Source organism: Sodiomyces alkalinus (assembly GCF_003711515.1).
Source record: "Sodiomyces alkalinus F11 unplaced genomic scaffold SODALscaffold_1, whole genome shotgun sequence".
In the NCBI taxonomy this organism is placed as follows: Eukaryota; Fungi; Ascomycota; class Sordariomycetes; order Glomerellales; family Plectosphaerellaceae; genus Sodiomyces; species Sodiomyces alkalinus.
Window position 1 is genome coordinate 3174519 of NW_021167079.1, and position 14412 is coordinate 3188930.

At 47.3% G+C, this 14412-nt stretch overlaps 1 protein-coding gene across 1 annotated transcript; it reads right to left on the minus strand.

The window, feature by feature from the left end:
* Nucleotides 1-4265: 4265 nt before the first annotated feature.
* Nucleotides 4266-7542, minus strand: SODALDRAFT_20568 (hypothetical protein). The gene is made up of 5 exons (XM_028607239.1): nucleotides 6980-7542; nucleotides 6730-6846; nucleotides 6628-6657; nucleotides 5014-6551; nucleotides 4266-4953 (listed from the first exon to the last, which is right to left on the minus strand). Exons 1-5 carry the CDS (start codon nucleotides 7305-7307, stop codon nucleotides 4438-4440), a joined length of 2529 nt encoding a protein of 842 aa, XP_028470469.1. The 5' UTR covers nucleotides 7308-7542; the 3' UTR covers nucleotides 4266-4437.
* Nucleotides 7543-14412: the final 6870 nt, after the last annotated feature.

Genomic DNA, 14412 nt, shown 5'->3' on the forward strand with positions numbered 1-14412 from the left:
GGAAGTAAGCTATTAACGATAACGATATCGGTGCTATAGATTCCCCTTATACCTCCTAGCCGCTATCGCTATCGTATATAACCCGCGAGGATCTCCCGCCTCTACTAAACCACTACCGCGATATACGCCTTTATCCGTTACGGGAGCGGTAGTTATAGGCTAAGGGGGAATACCTTAAGGGGCACCGATAAATAGGCTACTAGTAGGAGGTAGGTAGTAATCAGGCTAATAAGTAATAAGTCCTCGCCTATAGATAAGTATATACCTATAAATTTAATAAAAAGGGCACCCTCCTTAAGTGTAAAGCACGCCTTATAGTCCGAGGGGATTAATAAAAACAGTTAGAGACTAAAGATAACTACGCTATAACGCTAGCCTTACGGTCCTTCCGTATACTTATAGCGATCACCGCCCGATTTAACCTAAAGATAAAGCAGTTCGATACCGTTAACGCGTTCGTTAACGCTAGTCTTAAAGAAGAGGTGTTTATAAAGATACCGTAAGGCTATAAAGTACTAGGTAAGGTCCTACTACTACGGAAAGCCCTCTTCCGTTTAAGAGTATCGCCACTACTATAGTAAGAGGAATTTAGCGGCACGCTATACAGGATAGGCTTTATAACCGTCCCTAATAACCCCTATATTATAATCCGCGACGGTTTAATCCTATTCTTCTACGTTAACGATATCGGACTTATATACTATAAAAACCGTAAGACGGACGCCGATAATCTTAAGGCTGCCCTTAAATAAAGCTATAGGTTATTAGGAGGCGAAGAAATCCGTTAGTTCCTGGGAATTAAGGTCCTAAGGGATATAGCCACCCGTAGGTTATAGCTATTATAATCCTCCTATATAGAGAAGATCGCGGTTAAATACTACGTAGATATACTCTACTAAAAACCACTAAAGGTCCTATTATCTATAGAGCCGGTAATGCCCCGAGATAGCACCCGCGCGTTGATTCCCGAGGTCTATTAGTATCAGAGAATAATCGGTTCTATCCTATACACCGCTATCGTGATAAGACCCGATATCGCGTTCGCCTACTCGAAGCTTTCCTAATATAACGTTAACCCCTCCTCTAACTACCTTAAAAGGGCTTAATAAGTGCTGCTATTCCTATACTATATAAGATACCACTACCTAGAATTCAACGGGGATAGGCTCTTCCAAATAATAAGCGACGCGTCCTTTAAGGATAATCCAGACTATAAGAGTTCGTAAGGATATACGATAAAGCTCTTTAGCGGCACCGTTAACTGGAAAACGGGTAAATAACCGATAGTCATAACGTTATTAATAGAATCGGAACTACTCGCTTTTATAGAGACCGCTAAAAAGACGTTATTCGTTAGCCGGATATTAAGGGATTTAGAGCTTCGGCTAGACTAATAATAGCTATAGCTATACTATAATAATTAATAGACTATTAACCTCGTTAATAAGAAGGTATAACGCCTGCGGATAAGGCTACGGCACGTCGATATATATAACTAGTAGGCGCGCTAGTTAGTGTAATAAGGTCTTTTTAAGGTTACATACGTTAACACGAAGGAGATAATCGCGGACGGATTAATAAAGGCATTACCGGAGGCGGGGATTAAAAGACTATAGTAATAGCTTAATTTAACTAATTAAAAGGATCGTATCGAGTAGTCTAAACGACTACACGAAGAGATTAAACGCGTTAAAGCGGCTATAATAAAGGCCCCCGAGGGCGTAGTAGATCCGATAGATATAGATCCAATTAATTAGATCCTGCTAATCAGGATTAAGGAACTAATTAAGCTAGAATTAAATTAAACGGTTAAATAGGGCGGATTTAGATCCCTTTTACGAGGGCGTTTTCCCTTAACTACTAATTTTACGATAGAAAAGTTAAGAGCGCTTAGTTTAAACCGAAGCCTCTAATTAGTCAGTTAATCTGGGAAGACCCACCTTAACTAAGGGGGTGTGTCGTATAGGCAGGACCACGATATAGTCTATAGGGGATCTAGGGGGGATCCACTCCATAACTAAGGGCTCTAGATATCGGGGACTTCGGGTATTAGGATATAATAAGGGTGGATACCGGAAAAGACCGGATAGGATCCAAATGATATAGTACCCATAACAGAGTCTTCACCACCAAAATTAAGGGCATAAGAGACTCTCCCAGATATAACTTCATAATACACATACACGAGATTTCTGCTCTACTAAGTTAATCATTCAAGTGCCTATTTAACGTGCGATATAAGGTCGTTTAATAGGATACTAAGAACCCCTAGTTTAGTATATCTAAACCCCTGTATTTTATGTAGAAAATCTCTACTTTTAATATATCTAGTTATATTTCACTCCGCTTATTATCGTGATACTATTAGTTTATTTAGGCCCCGTAAGTATATATTATACGTTGTTTCAGGGGTTAGATAGTATATTTAATAGACCGTGGTTTTACGGTTATATAACGGGCACGGATTTAACTAAAGAATTATAACCCCGGGCATCCGGGTATATACCTATAGAATTTCCACTATAGAGATTATAGTAGTAGTAGACCCCTAATAGTCCTGTAAGTTATATAAGAATATATAATTATCTTAATTAATTTAGACACGGTTAGTCCGACTAGGGCACTTAGTTATTCCGACTGGGGCACTTGGTTACTCCGACTAGGGCACTACTAATAGCACCTACTACTAGCCGCTACCACTTCCGATTATACCTAGATACTTCTATATAATCTACGTGCCTACGATATCCTTAATTAAATAAGCGACGATACCGTTAATTAAACGGTCGGAAGATATCGTTAATTAAATAAGCGACGATATCGTTAATTGAATGTATAGGTAAGGTAGGTATATAGATTATATAGAAGTATCTAGGTATAATAGGACGTGGCGGCGGCTAGCATCAGGTGCTGTCAGTGGTACCCTATTGGGAATAACCAAGTGCCCTAGTCGGACTAACCCCACCCATCAATTTTACCCCTATTTTAACCGTTCCGGTTACGCTATATCTGACACTAGCAGGTCAACAGCATAATGCCTTATAAGCATAGACAGATCTTCATTCCAGTACCTTATCCACTAATTACCATTCTCAATTACTTCCTCAGATCAAGCAACCCAAACTCCATCCGTACCGGCATCCAAGTAACTAACCAGCCATACGCAATTCTCCCTCGTACCTTATACGTCCCTCAATTATCCCCTTAAATGACACCCGCATCGGGTCTTCCCATTCCACATTCATCCCCATATCACGGACCTATCCAGCCTCAACCGCGTCGTCCTCGGCATATCCAACATTCCACAAACGTATAAACAGCGTCGCCTAGTATAGCGTACCTGTAGAAAGGAGGAAGGAAACGAAAAAGAAAGAAAAAAACCACCCCCGCCGGACACTCCACTCTCTCACTCTTGCTATCGGCGTTTTGATTATTTTAACCACTATCACACTCACCCATTTTATTCTTCCAGTAACCTCCTCGCAAAGTTGTTTCCCAATCCCGTGCTTCTGTCCCACGCACAACGCGGGTATCGTACTTGTGACGTCCCTTACATCCTTCCTCCATCCCATCCCGCCCCAAAGTCTTCATCCCCACAACTGCTGCTAGCCGTCGTCTCACGGCGCATTCCGTCTCTTCCACTCCCGTTTCTGTCATCCTGCTAACTAACCCGCGACCGAGTCGTTTCTGGTCTTGAACCGGTCAGACACGTTCGCGTCCCGGACGAACGGTCTGCCCAAACCTGACCTGACCTGACCTGACCTGACCTGACCTGACCTGATCTCCGACTTGAGTAGATGGAGACGTCACCTCACGGGGTCCCAGCGACCCCAGGGCAAAATCAAGTCTCTCGTGTAATATTTGTTCCCCGCCCCAAAGGGCAAGCCGCTAATCCACGGAGGGGGAACGAGAATGCCCATAAAAAGACGCGGCAAGATAAAGTAGCCCTCATTTTTGGTTTCCCCCCACCTCTCCCGTCACCCTCATCTTCGTAACAAGCGGGAAATATGAAAGCCAGATCGGAGGGAGCTTTTGTGCTTTTCTTCTCCTGCAAAGAAAGAAGGGGCGGAAATGTACCGAGCGGGAGGGACATGTCCTCCCCTTTAAAGCGCGCGAAACAAAAGCGAGTCCGATTGCAGAAACATTAGCAAAAGAAAGCGGACCACCCGCCCCCCCCCTTCCCCCCCGAAACAAAACAGCAAAATAAAGAGGCGCGAGCGGGCAAAAGGTGCTTTTTGTGTCCTCATCATGCCGCAAGTGCACTGTGATCCGTTTCTTGTACGGTACCGATTCACTACTTCCCCGTACGTAGTATATCCGTTTGATGGTTTGCGCTCTGCTCGTTAGTCTCATAAGTCGTCAGACCGCGCTAGTTCTTTGCTTCGCAGCTTTCCTTTTGCGTCGGTTGGTGTGGTCGTCACGTCAAAAGGTCAACCACTAGGGGAAAGCGGGCGCAGGTGCCGTTCCGGACCGCCCCTCGCCGCCCTGTGGCGACAGGGGCACCCAGTTACGGACCAGAGAGGGGGCATCCCCCCTGTATGGAACCACCTCTTCCTGCCAGCCAAGGACGTCCCAGGCGTCGCCGTGGCGCGGCTCCACCCTCTCGAGACAGCGTCGGATCTGCGCCGCCCGAGGTACTTGGCCCTCGCGAACCGCATCCAGCGCGCGAGTCCGCCGAGCCTCCCGCTCCGACACGACGCTCACCATGATTTGGTGTCGCATCTCCGAGCTGGCCCAGCCCGGGACGCTGTACCCGGTCGACTCGAGCACCGGTTTCAGGTACGCAAACGGCAGATTGAGGAGGACCCTGGAAAGGGTGGCGTTGATATTGCGTTGCTCCGCCGTGAGAGGAGAAGCCCCATCCGTGCTGCCGGCGGCGTTGCCCCCCTCTTGCCCAGCGGGGCCGTCGTTAATGTCCCCAAACTTGATGTGCGTCGGTCGCGGCCGACGGCCCTGGGCCAGACGAACCGACGTGCCGCGGACGATGGTAGGGCCATCGGCCGTCGCCGCCGCCTCGGAGGGCGCAGCTGTCGTCGGGACGGGCGGAATCCGCGCAAAGCCTTCGGGGTCGACCACGGACGTATCGAGGCGGAAGAAAGCGGGGAAGTTGTTGATGATGAAAGACACGATCCCGTCCATCATGATTTGAACCACCTCGCCGTACGCGAACTGGGTGTGGCCGTCGGCCGACGCTCGGTCAGGCACGTCAGCCAAGGCAAAAGTGAGGGCCTTCTCGAGCGTGGTCAACGTGATCTGGCGAGACGCGATATCGAGACCGCGCACGACCACCGGAGTCCAACCCAAGACAGAACCGGCGGCGGCATAGCCCAGGGCAAAGTCGAAGCGGCTGTCAGCCGTCCCAGCCATAGTGAGACCCTCGTCGCCCATGGCAGCCGGTTCGGGGGCCTCGAGGAGGGGGAAACCATAGAGACGCTGAACGGCCATCCAGAAAGCGTCCGAGCGGAGATACTTATCGTCGGACTGGAGCACGATGGTACGGTTCGCCGCTCCCGACGGGGTCGAATCGCCGTTGCTGGCACTGGCGGCATCCAGGAGGCTGCGGAGAGCGCCGCTCCGGGCAAGTATTAAGCGATGGGCAGAGAGGCGTACAGGGGGGGCACGGTCGTCCGCATAGCGAAGCTCGAGGGTGCAGTCAGTCAAAGCCGGATCCTGAAACTGAGTCTGCAGGAAGCCGACCAGCCCATCGTCCTGCCCGTCCCGTCTCGGCTGCATCATGGGCGGCGGCGGCATGTGACCGGGCATCATCGCCTGGTGAGGAGGAGGCGGAGGTCCTCCATAGCCGGGGACGCCACGCTGTCGCGGCTGGCCGCGGTCATCGCCGTTACCAGCGACGCCATTGATATTGGTGGGCGCGTGAAAGTGGCCGAAGAGATTGCCTTCCTCGGGCTGGTTGGACGACTGCGAATCCTGGAAACTGTGAGGCGTGGATGGACCAGCGCCGTAGCCGTTGGCACCACGTGGAACGAAGGGCTCAATGCCAGCCGGGGCGGGTACGTGGCGGCCATGGCCATCGGCGTTGGCGGTGCTGACAGGGACGAACTCGGTGATGTAGGGGACCATGGGAGGGAAACCAAGACCGGGAGCGGCAGGGTCGTGACCGTAAGAGTGGCCGTAGGAGTGGCCGTACATGTGAGCGTGGCCGTGGGCGTGGCTATGGCTATGGCTATGGCTATGGCTATGGCCATGACCGTGGCCATGACCGTGGAAGGCGCGTCTACCATCAGGATGACCTGGCAAACCGGGCGGCGGGCCGAAACCGGCCGAATGAGGCGGGGCAGGAGACGAGCTGTTGGAGCCAAAGCCGCCAAACTGCAGGCTGCCATTGCTAGGGTGCGGATGGTGCATGCCGAGGCCATTGACGCCTTGACGGGGCCCGCGAACGGAATCGCCGTTGGCGAGAGGCCCGAGTGGGCGGGGAGCCGGCTGAAAGGCAGGGGGCATGGTATAGCGGCTCGGAGGGATGGCGGGAGGCGGTTGGGCAGCAGTGGTCGGGGGACCAGCTTGAGTAGTCTTTGTGGCGGCGGACGAGCCTGGAAAAAGCCGGTTAGCGACGCGTGGCCCATGATCGAAAGGGAAGGGACAGAAGAATGAGGTGCAACAATGTACCCTTGGCAGGTGCAGAAGCAGTGGGTTGGTCTAGATGCTGGTCAGTGGGAGTTGATGGCCAAACGCGAAGAGATGGGTACGAAGCGAATGGGAAAGACGAACCGAAATCGGGCTCCTCCGCGGTTTGGGAGACAACAGGCTCGGGAGCTTGTACGGAGGTGGTCGGTTGAGGGATAGCGGGCGAGTTTGCGGCGGGCGTGGTTTCGGCAACGTGATTGACTATGGCAAAGGAGAAATGAAGGGTCAGAATGTGGAATTACACGTGGAATTACAAAGCAGGGGGAACGCCAATGCAGTAGAGGTTGAGGTAGTCTGGGCAAGAGGGGAGGAACGAAGAGAAAGAACTGCTTACCAGACCTGGACTCTACGGCGGCGGCAGGAGCAGCAGCAGGCTCATCAACAACGGTGCCTTCCTTGGAGCCCTTGGAATCCTTGCTAACGTCGGTCGAAACAGTCTCGGGGGTGGCAGGTTCGGCGAGTTCGGCGTTGTGTTGAATCTTGAGGGAAGAGCCATTGGCGGCGGAAACGGAAGGTTGCTTGCCTCTGCCACGATTCTTCATGTAGGGCAGGGGAATAACCGGGACGACTCCACGGTTCGGGGCAGGAACGCCCTTTGCCTTTGGGGCGCCAGCACCGGAACCGGGACGGGGACCGGGAGCTGGGTTGTTGGGGCGAGGCATGGTGAACGTAAAATCGACGTAAAGGCGAGCGAGCAAGACGGCTGTGTAAGGTGCGGCGGTGGTGGAAGGGCGAACGACGAGCGAGACTCCAGGTCGAAAGGGGAAACGGCGAGCTTGAAGCGGGACCTGGAGCTACTCAACTCTTTACATGCGTCGACTTCGAGAAGAGGTAAGCATGTTACGACAGATCTGCGCGCTCAATAGTGCGTCACAGTCTGCCCTGGGTATATTGGGAGAGGTCTTTTCTTCTTCTTTTTTTTTTTGCGATAGTACACTGTTGTGTGCACGACGCAAGAAGAAAACCGTCCAGGGTGGAGATGGGGGAAAGGAAAGATAGAAGAAAAGATATAAGAGAAGGAGAAAGTATGGCAGAAGATGGGATGGAGAGGAGGGGATGAGGGGAAGCAAGAGGAAGTCAGAGGAAGATGATCTTATGGTTTGGCTTTGAGTACCCGAAGACTAGGATCAAGGTTAGGTGGTGGCGGCGCAAGGCGCGAGGCGAGAAGTGAAAGACGAGAGGCGGGAGACGAGGCGCCGGATCGAAGCTGACGACGTGCCGGTGCTTCTGATGCTCGTGATATGCGTTGGGACAAAGAATAGGAGCGTTGTTCTTTGTTTTCTCTGTTTGACGTCGACAAAGGGGAGGTGGGTGTGATGCTGCCAAAGAAGTACAATGGCATCAACCCTAGCCGGTATATGAAAGCAGAAACAGCAAAGACGGCTGTTGAAGCTGGCGAAGGTGCAGATACCAGGCACAGAGAGGTGACGGGTCGGGAAGGTGAGGTTGATGGGGGTAGGAGATGGGCAGCCGTGAGGAAGGTGTGGACCAGACCAGAAACTAGAACCACCACGAGGCTCCCGTCGAGGAGTCGAAGACTGACGAAAAAAAAAAATCGGGGCTGCGTCACAATTTTTACGAAGGACGGAAAAGGTACGCACGCATTATGTGAGGTTGTCTACGAAAGCAAGAGTACCTCTACCTGAGCTAAGGTACCTACCTAACTTATTCACGTACGCCTTCCCCTCTTCCCCCTAATCCCCGCAAACCATAATTACTCCGTACTCCGTATATCAGAACACAAATAAGGTACGCGGAATTGTGTGTGTATTCATCTAAGTGAAGTTTTTGATACTTCACGGGAATGTCTAACTATACGGAAAAAGCAGGGGAAATAAGGGTGGATATATAGGACTAAGGTACTCCACACGTCTAACACTATGTGGTTTGTCACACCCCGATAAGGTAGCTATGGCATCTAACACACCCCCCCAGAACTACAGAATTAATCCTGACTATTCTGCTTAATTTAAAGCCGTAAATCTAGGGTAAAATAGTGGTCTAGATATCAATCCAACGGTTAAAGAACGGTTTATTAAAAAGCGCGCTCCTTTTATATCTAAAAACGTTAAAAACGTGTAAAAACAGGTGGTTAAATTAACCTTGAAATCACGTTAAAAACGGGTGCCCAAATAATAATCTAAAGGGCACCAAAACCACGGTTAATCTAGGCTATAGATTATAAACTCGGCACCGCGCCTCTTATAAATTACCTTAGGCCCCGTGGCTTAGGACCTCTATCCCTAACAGATATATAAACGCCCTATATTTCTACGGGGGCAGTACCTTTATAAGGCTATCGCTAACTATATCGTGGGTAGCGATCTAATTAATTAAGACGGTCTTTTTTTAAACGGTTTATCGGATCTAAAGGGCGTGGATATTAAGATACTTTAATTTCGAGGTAACCTATAGCCTAAGGGATTCTAGTAGCTACTTAGTCTATTAATTATCGTAGTATACTATTAGTGGTTCCTCCTTAAAGGTTAATATTAGGTCCTTTATTAAACGCCTCGACGCGATATACTACCTAATAGTAGCAGAAAGTGCTATAAGCTCGGTCTTAGTACTAGAGGTCACGACGCTTATTTACTTATTTACTTTCTAGTCTATAGGACCGCCGAATAGCAGGGTCGTGTACTCTTATAAGCTATACCTAGTCTCACGGTCGTCTACGAAGGCGGCGTCGGAAGCATAGAGGAGTACAGGCTTTTAATAGTCTTTACGTGGTCCGAAGTAAAGGCATAGGGTCTTTATCGAGCCGAGATACTTTAGACACCTATTAGCAGCCTCGTGATACTATTTTAACGGGTTAATGCTGAATTCGGTAAGCCTCGAAGCGGCTTTAGAGACGTTAGGCCGGGTCTAATAGGCGGCGTAGTTAATAGAACCGACCTTCCAAAGATATAGATAGATTAATTCCTCGGAGGCTTATTAGTCGGCAGGTTCTAGAATATCAGGATAAGGAAGAGGGCTTTTAACCCTCTAACCTCTATAATCTACCTATAACGCCTTCATCTTATCGGTGATATAGTTATTAAGCGACAACCACAGCTTACGTTATTAACGATCGCGTCCTACGCGGATTCTAAGAAACCACTTAAGTGGTCCTAGATCCCTGATTTAGAAGCTTTTCTGTATCTGCTACACTAGGTTATTAGTGGTAGATTAATATTCCTTACGGTAGATCAGGACAATATCGTCAACGTAAAAGAAAGTAATCAGGACCTTATTCTTAAAGACGTAATCGTCTTCGGTCAATTGCTTTAAACCGTACTTACCTAGTACGGAAGAGAGCTGTTAGTGCTATAGCTTTAGGGAACGGCGGAGGCTATATAACGCGCGGCGTAGCCTTTAAATCCCTCTATGTTATATAGGAGGGCGTTACTTTAAAAGGTCCTTAAGCTATTCGTGGGCTTTAAGGCCCGTAGCCGACTAGAGCAGCTGCTAACCAGGGGGGTCTTTAATATAGATTTCCTCGTTAAGTAGGGTATTAGTAAATACGTTAACGGTGTTAAGTTACCGAGTCTCGAGATTAAAATAGGCTACAATGCCTATTAGCGACCTAAAGGTCCTTCTAGCGAGGGTGGAGGCGTAGGCGTTAAGGTGGTTATTTGGTTATTGATCCCCTCGAACATATAGGCATGCCTTAAACTTATTAACGTAACTAGTAGGATCGACCTTATACTTGAAAACCTATTTAAGGTCTAGTAGCCTTAGAACTGATTCAGGCAGTCCTGAGCTATACCCCTACTAGTGGGACTGTTCCCACTATTTAAAGGTGCTTATTAACCTAAGCGTGCCGACCTCCTAGGAGGCGGCCTTAATCCATTCTAATTTATAGGGACTCTTCAGCATTTAAGACCAGTTTAGAGGTTCCTTAGATATATCGCGGCATAGCAGCGGCTTCTTCGGCATCTCAATCTGATTATAGAAGGTATAAAAGGAAGGAGGGATATAACGGTCGGTTAGACGCCTACTACGGGCAGGCCGGTCGGCAGCGGCCGTTAGAATAATAGGAGGGCGGCTTCTTCTGCTTATAGAAGCAGTTTAATTAGCTATAGCAGTAGAAGAAGAGGTTTAAGGAGACTTAGCAGGAGCCGTAGATACCGAATTAACGGCGGTGGTAGTAGTTAGTTCCTCGTCGAGGACCCATTAGTCAGGGGATAATAATCCTATCGCGACGATATCGCCGGTCGTAGCCGTATCGTTAGATTAATCTTCGGCATCATTAGGCCGTTTAAGAACAGGCGGCAGATCCGTAGTTCTAGTTAGTAGTATAGGAGGGCCGTTTATGGTTATTAGAGGAAGGAAAATAGGTACTAGTAGAGGCATAATTATAGGTGTAATTATGGAAGGCGTTATTAAAGCAGGTGCCGCCGGAGGCGTGGAAGGCGTTATAAGGCTTATTTACCCTGTTCCACGTGCCTCCTATGCCTCTTAATCAGCAGGTTAATCTTCCTGCTATTATTATTCTTCTGCAGATTCTATAGTGGTTATTAAATCTACACCTCTATCCACCCCCCCAGAAGCACTAGCAGCAGCAGCCGCTATAGCCTCTCTTATAGTATTCTATTCTAGCAGCATTTAAGGGTGAAAATCGACCACGTCGGTAGTAATACCTAAAGGATCGTGGAGTTAATAATCTATAGGCAGATTAAGCTACTCGAAAACCCTAATTAACACCTTAGGTTTGTGGTCACGATCTTTATATAGCTGTTTTTCGTTAAAAGTAACGTCTCTTGTGCGTAGGATCCTCTCTAATTTTAGCACCTAAATCCGGTATATATTAGTGCTCTTATAGCCGATTAAATAGCCGATATATACTCTCTCCGCGAGCTTAGCGTTACGGTTACGACCTCGTTAATAATCCGCGGTTAGTGGATAGGCTCTATAACTATACCTCTTTGGGTAGCTAATAATAGGCTTCGTCAGTATCTTCTTTAGGCCTTATTTATTAATCCAATCCTCTATCTGCCCTTAAGGGGTTTTCCACTAGAGGTCCTTCTAAGAGATAAGGTTATACAGATATACTGCAGTAGCCACCAGTTCTAGCTATATATCCCATTAAATACCTAAGGCCGTTGTAATAGCTTAACGAGTACAGGGATCGTATAAAAGCATCACGACCTTTATACAGTTATAGGCCTCGTTAAGGCTAAAAAGGTTAACCTCCACTCTATACTATAGTATCGTTGTTTAGTGGTTAGGCGACCGTCTAGATACTACCTTCTTTGCCTTACTAAGGGTATAGGCCTTATAATCCACTATAAGAGGACCTTTTCCTTTAATAAGGCCTCCGACAAGGGTATCTTTAATTTTATCGAGGGCAGTAGCGCCGGCGTGCCCTAGCCTCTTATACTATAAGCGAGCGTCTACCACGCTTATAGTAGGCGTTATAGAGCTATTAAAGAAGCTACTTAGTAGGTACTATCAATGATCCGTTAGAACGAGAGCGTATTAATCGTTAACATTATTTAGAGGTAAGGCTACTAAGCCCTCTACCTTTAGCACTTTAAGGCCGGAATTAAAAACAATACCCTCTTCCTTTAATCTTCTGGTTACGATCAAGGTTATTAGGTAATCTTCTATAAAAGCAACGCGATTTAGCACTAAAACGAAGGGATTACTATATTCGTCGTCTACCTCTAATTATATCCTACTATAACCCTTAACTAGCTTAGTCTCTCTACTACCCGTTTAAAAACGATACTCTTCTATAGCAGGTCCGAAATCCTAAAGCAGGTATCGTTAGTTAGTGATATACCTAGAGGTGCCGGAATCGATTAATAACTGGTTAAAGAGGTTACTACTAACGCTTTCTTTTCTGTTAATCTGCAGGAGGGAGTATATTCTATAGGATTCCTCTTCGGAATCCTCCTCTTAGTTATCGATAAAATTAGATACCTCCTTTAACGATTCCTTCGGCTATAACTTCTAAGAGTCGTTTTTAGTACCCGTTTTTAGGCTTTTAGCGTTCTTTTCGATATTCCCCCGGAATCTCTTTTAACGTTCGTTATCCTAGGTCTTAATAATATGGTCAACGCGTTCTAAGATCTCTTTTAAGGGTGTCTATCCCTTCTTCCTGTGTGCCTCGTTTACGTTTAGGTATTTCTATAGAGGCTTATAATTATACTTACTCCTCTTCTTATTACGGTAGTCGTAAAGCCACTCTTTCTTTTACTATAGAGAGGACTACTAATTATCTTACTATCCCGATTATGCCCGCTAATCCTTACCTTCTTTATCCTTACCTAGGAAGGTTACCGTATAAAAGGATACTACGGTAGGCTTTTTATCGAGTCGGTGCGGGTAGCGGCGACAAAGCTATATCGTATATTTCTCCACGATAGATTAAATTAAGGGTAGGTCCTACTCTTCTAACCGGATAAGCTATATACAGCGTCCTTCTAACTACTCTAGTGCTACATAGCCGATAGCGTTAAAGAAGCCGTTTATCTATTATTCCTTAGTATCGTATTCTCGGACTTTATACGTCTTAGCGTCGCGGCATAGCTTTATAAAGCTTTTTAGCCAGCGCTTATAGGGTATACGCCTAACGTTTTAGAGGTGTTTATCCTAGCGTCTTTTAATTAGCGACTTCTAGGCCACGTTCGTTAGCTTAAGGTGCGTCTTAAGGGTATACAGGATATCTTTAACTTCCTTTTTACCGGCGTACTAATCCTTTAAAGCAGGGCTAACCGTCTCCGCGATATAGTCGTGGAGTGCTTAAATCCCCCTCTTTTCAGCCTTATACCGATCCTCTTCCACCTGCCAGATCTTAAATAGTATATCCTAATTACCTCTTCCTTTAATAGAGGCTGGAGGCGTCGGTGGATCGGTTCGAATACGGCGCTTAGGCCGTTTAGCCTCTTTAAGGTCGGGATTAACGAGGTCGGCGATATCGTGGGAGTGCGCGATAGTTATCACGGCTTTAATATAAGGCCTCTATTCTTTCGGAGAGGTGAGCGTTACGAGGCCTATAACGGGTACTGCTACCGTGGAAGCTATCGTTATACTAATAAAAAGTAGTGGAATAGGATGAACGGAAAGGTTAATTAACTAAACTAAACGCTTAAAACAATAGTGCGATTAAAAACGATAAAACGATTAAATAAAACTAAAGTAGGCGGACGTTACTAATAATACTAAACTACCCGCTACAGACTTAAGGCTGATTTAATAGCCTAGAAGCTATAGGATCGATCGGAATAGCTTCATTTATTAGAACGCCGGGCTTATAACTATCAGAACATAAATAAGGTACGCGGAATTATATGTGTATTTATCTAAGTAAAGTTTTTAATACTTCACGGGAATGTCTAACTATACGGAAAAAGCAGGGGAAATAAGGGTGGATATATAGGACCGAGGTACTCCACACGTCTGACACTATGTGGTTTGTCACACCCCGATAAGGTAGCTGTGGCATCTGACACCGTAAAACTTGATGAATACTGTACACGAGGTACTAATTACGGCCTGACCTCGCTACCTGTACCTGTGCTCTTCGTACCTACTGCAGGCTTGGACGCCTACCAAGGCACTTTATTCGGGAAGACCTATCACTAGGTAGCTTGCTAAGGTCGTTGGCTCCATTCGTTCACGAGCATCAGCATGATCTCCTACTTCGTACGGATACGAATGTTAATTTTTTTTCCGTATGACTTCCGCAAGGTACCTCAGGTACACATTTCAATTAAGCACCTCACCGACTACACCGAATACACCGAAACTTGCTCTGACAATCCTGTACGGAGTAAATAA

Excerpts from the sequence above, each read along its gene's own strand:
- SODALDRAFT_20568 (XM_028607239.1), bottom strand. The coding sequence starts at position 7,307 with ATGCCTCGCCCCAACAACCCAGCTCCCGGTCCCCGTCCCGGTTCCGGT. Across the intron at positions 6,658-6,729 it reads CGCGGAGGAGCCCGATTTCG|ACCAACCCACTGCTTCTGCA; the intron begins GTTCGTCTTTCC and ends ACCAGCATCTAG. Across the intron at positions 6,552-6,627 it reads TGCTTCTGCACCTGCCAAGG|GCTCGTCCGCCGCCACAAAG; the intron begins GTACATTGTTGC and ends GGCTTTTTCCAG.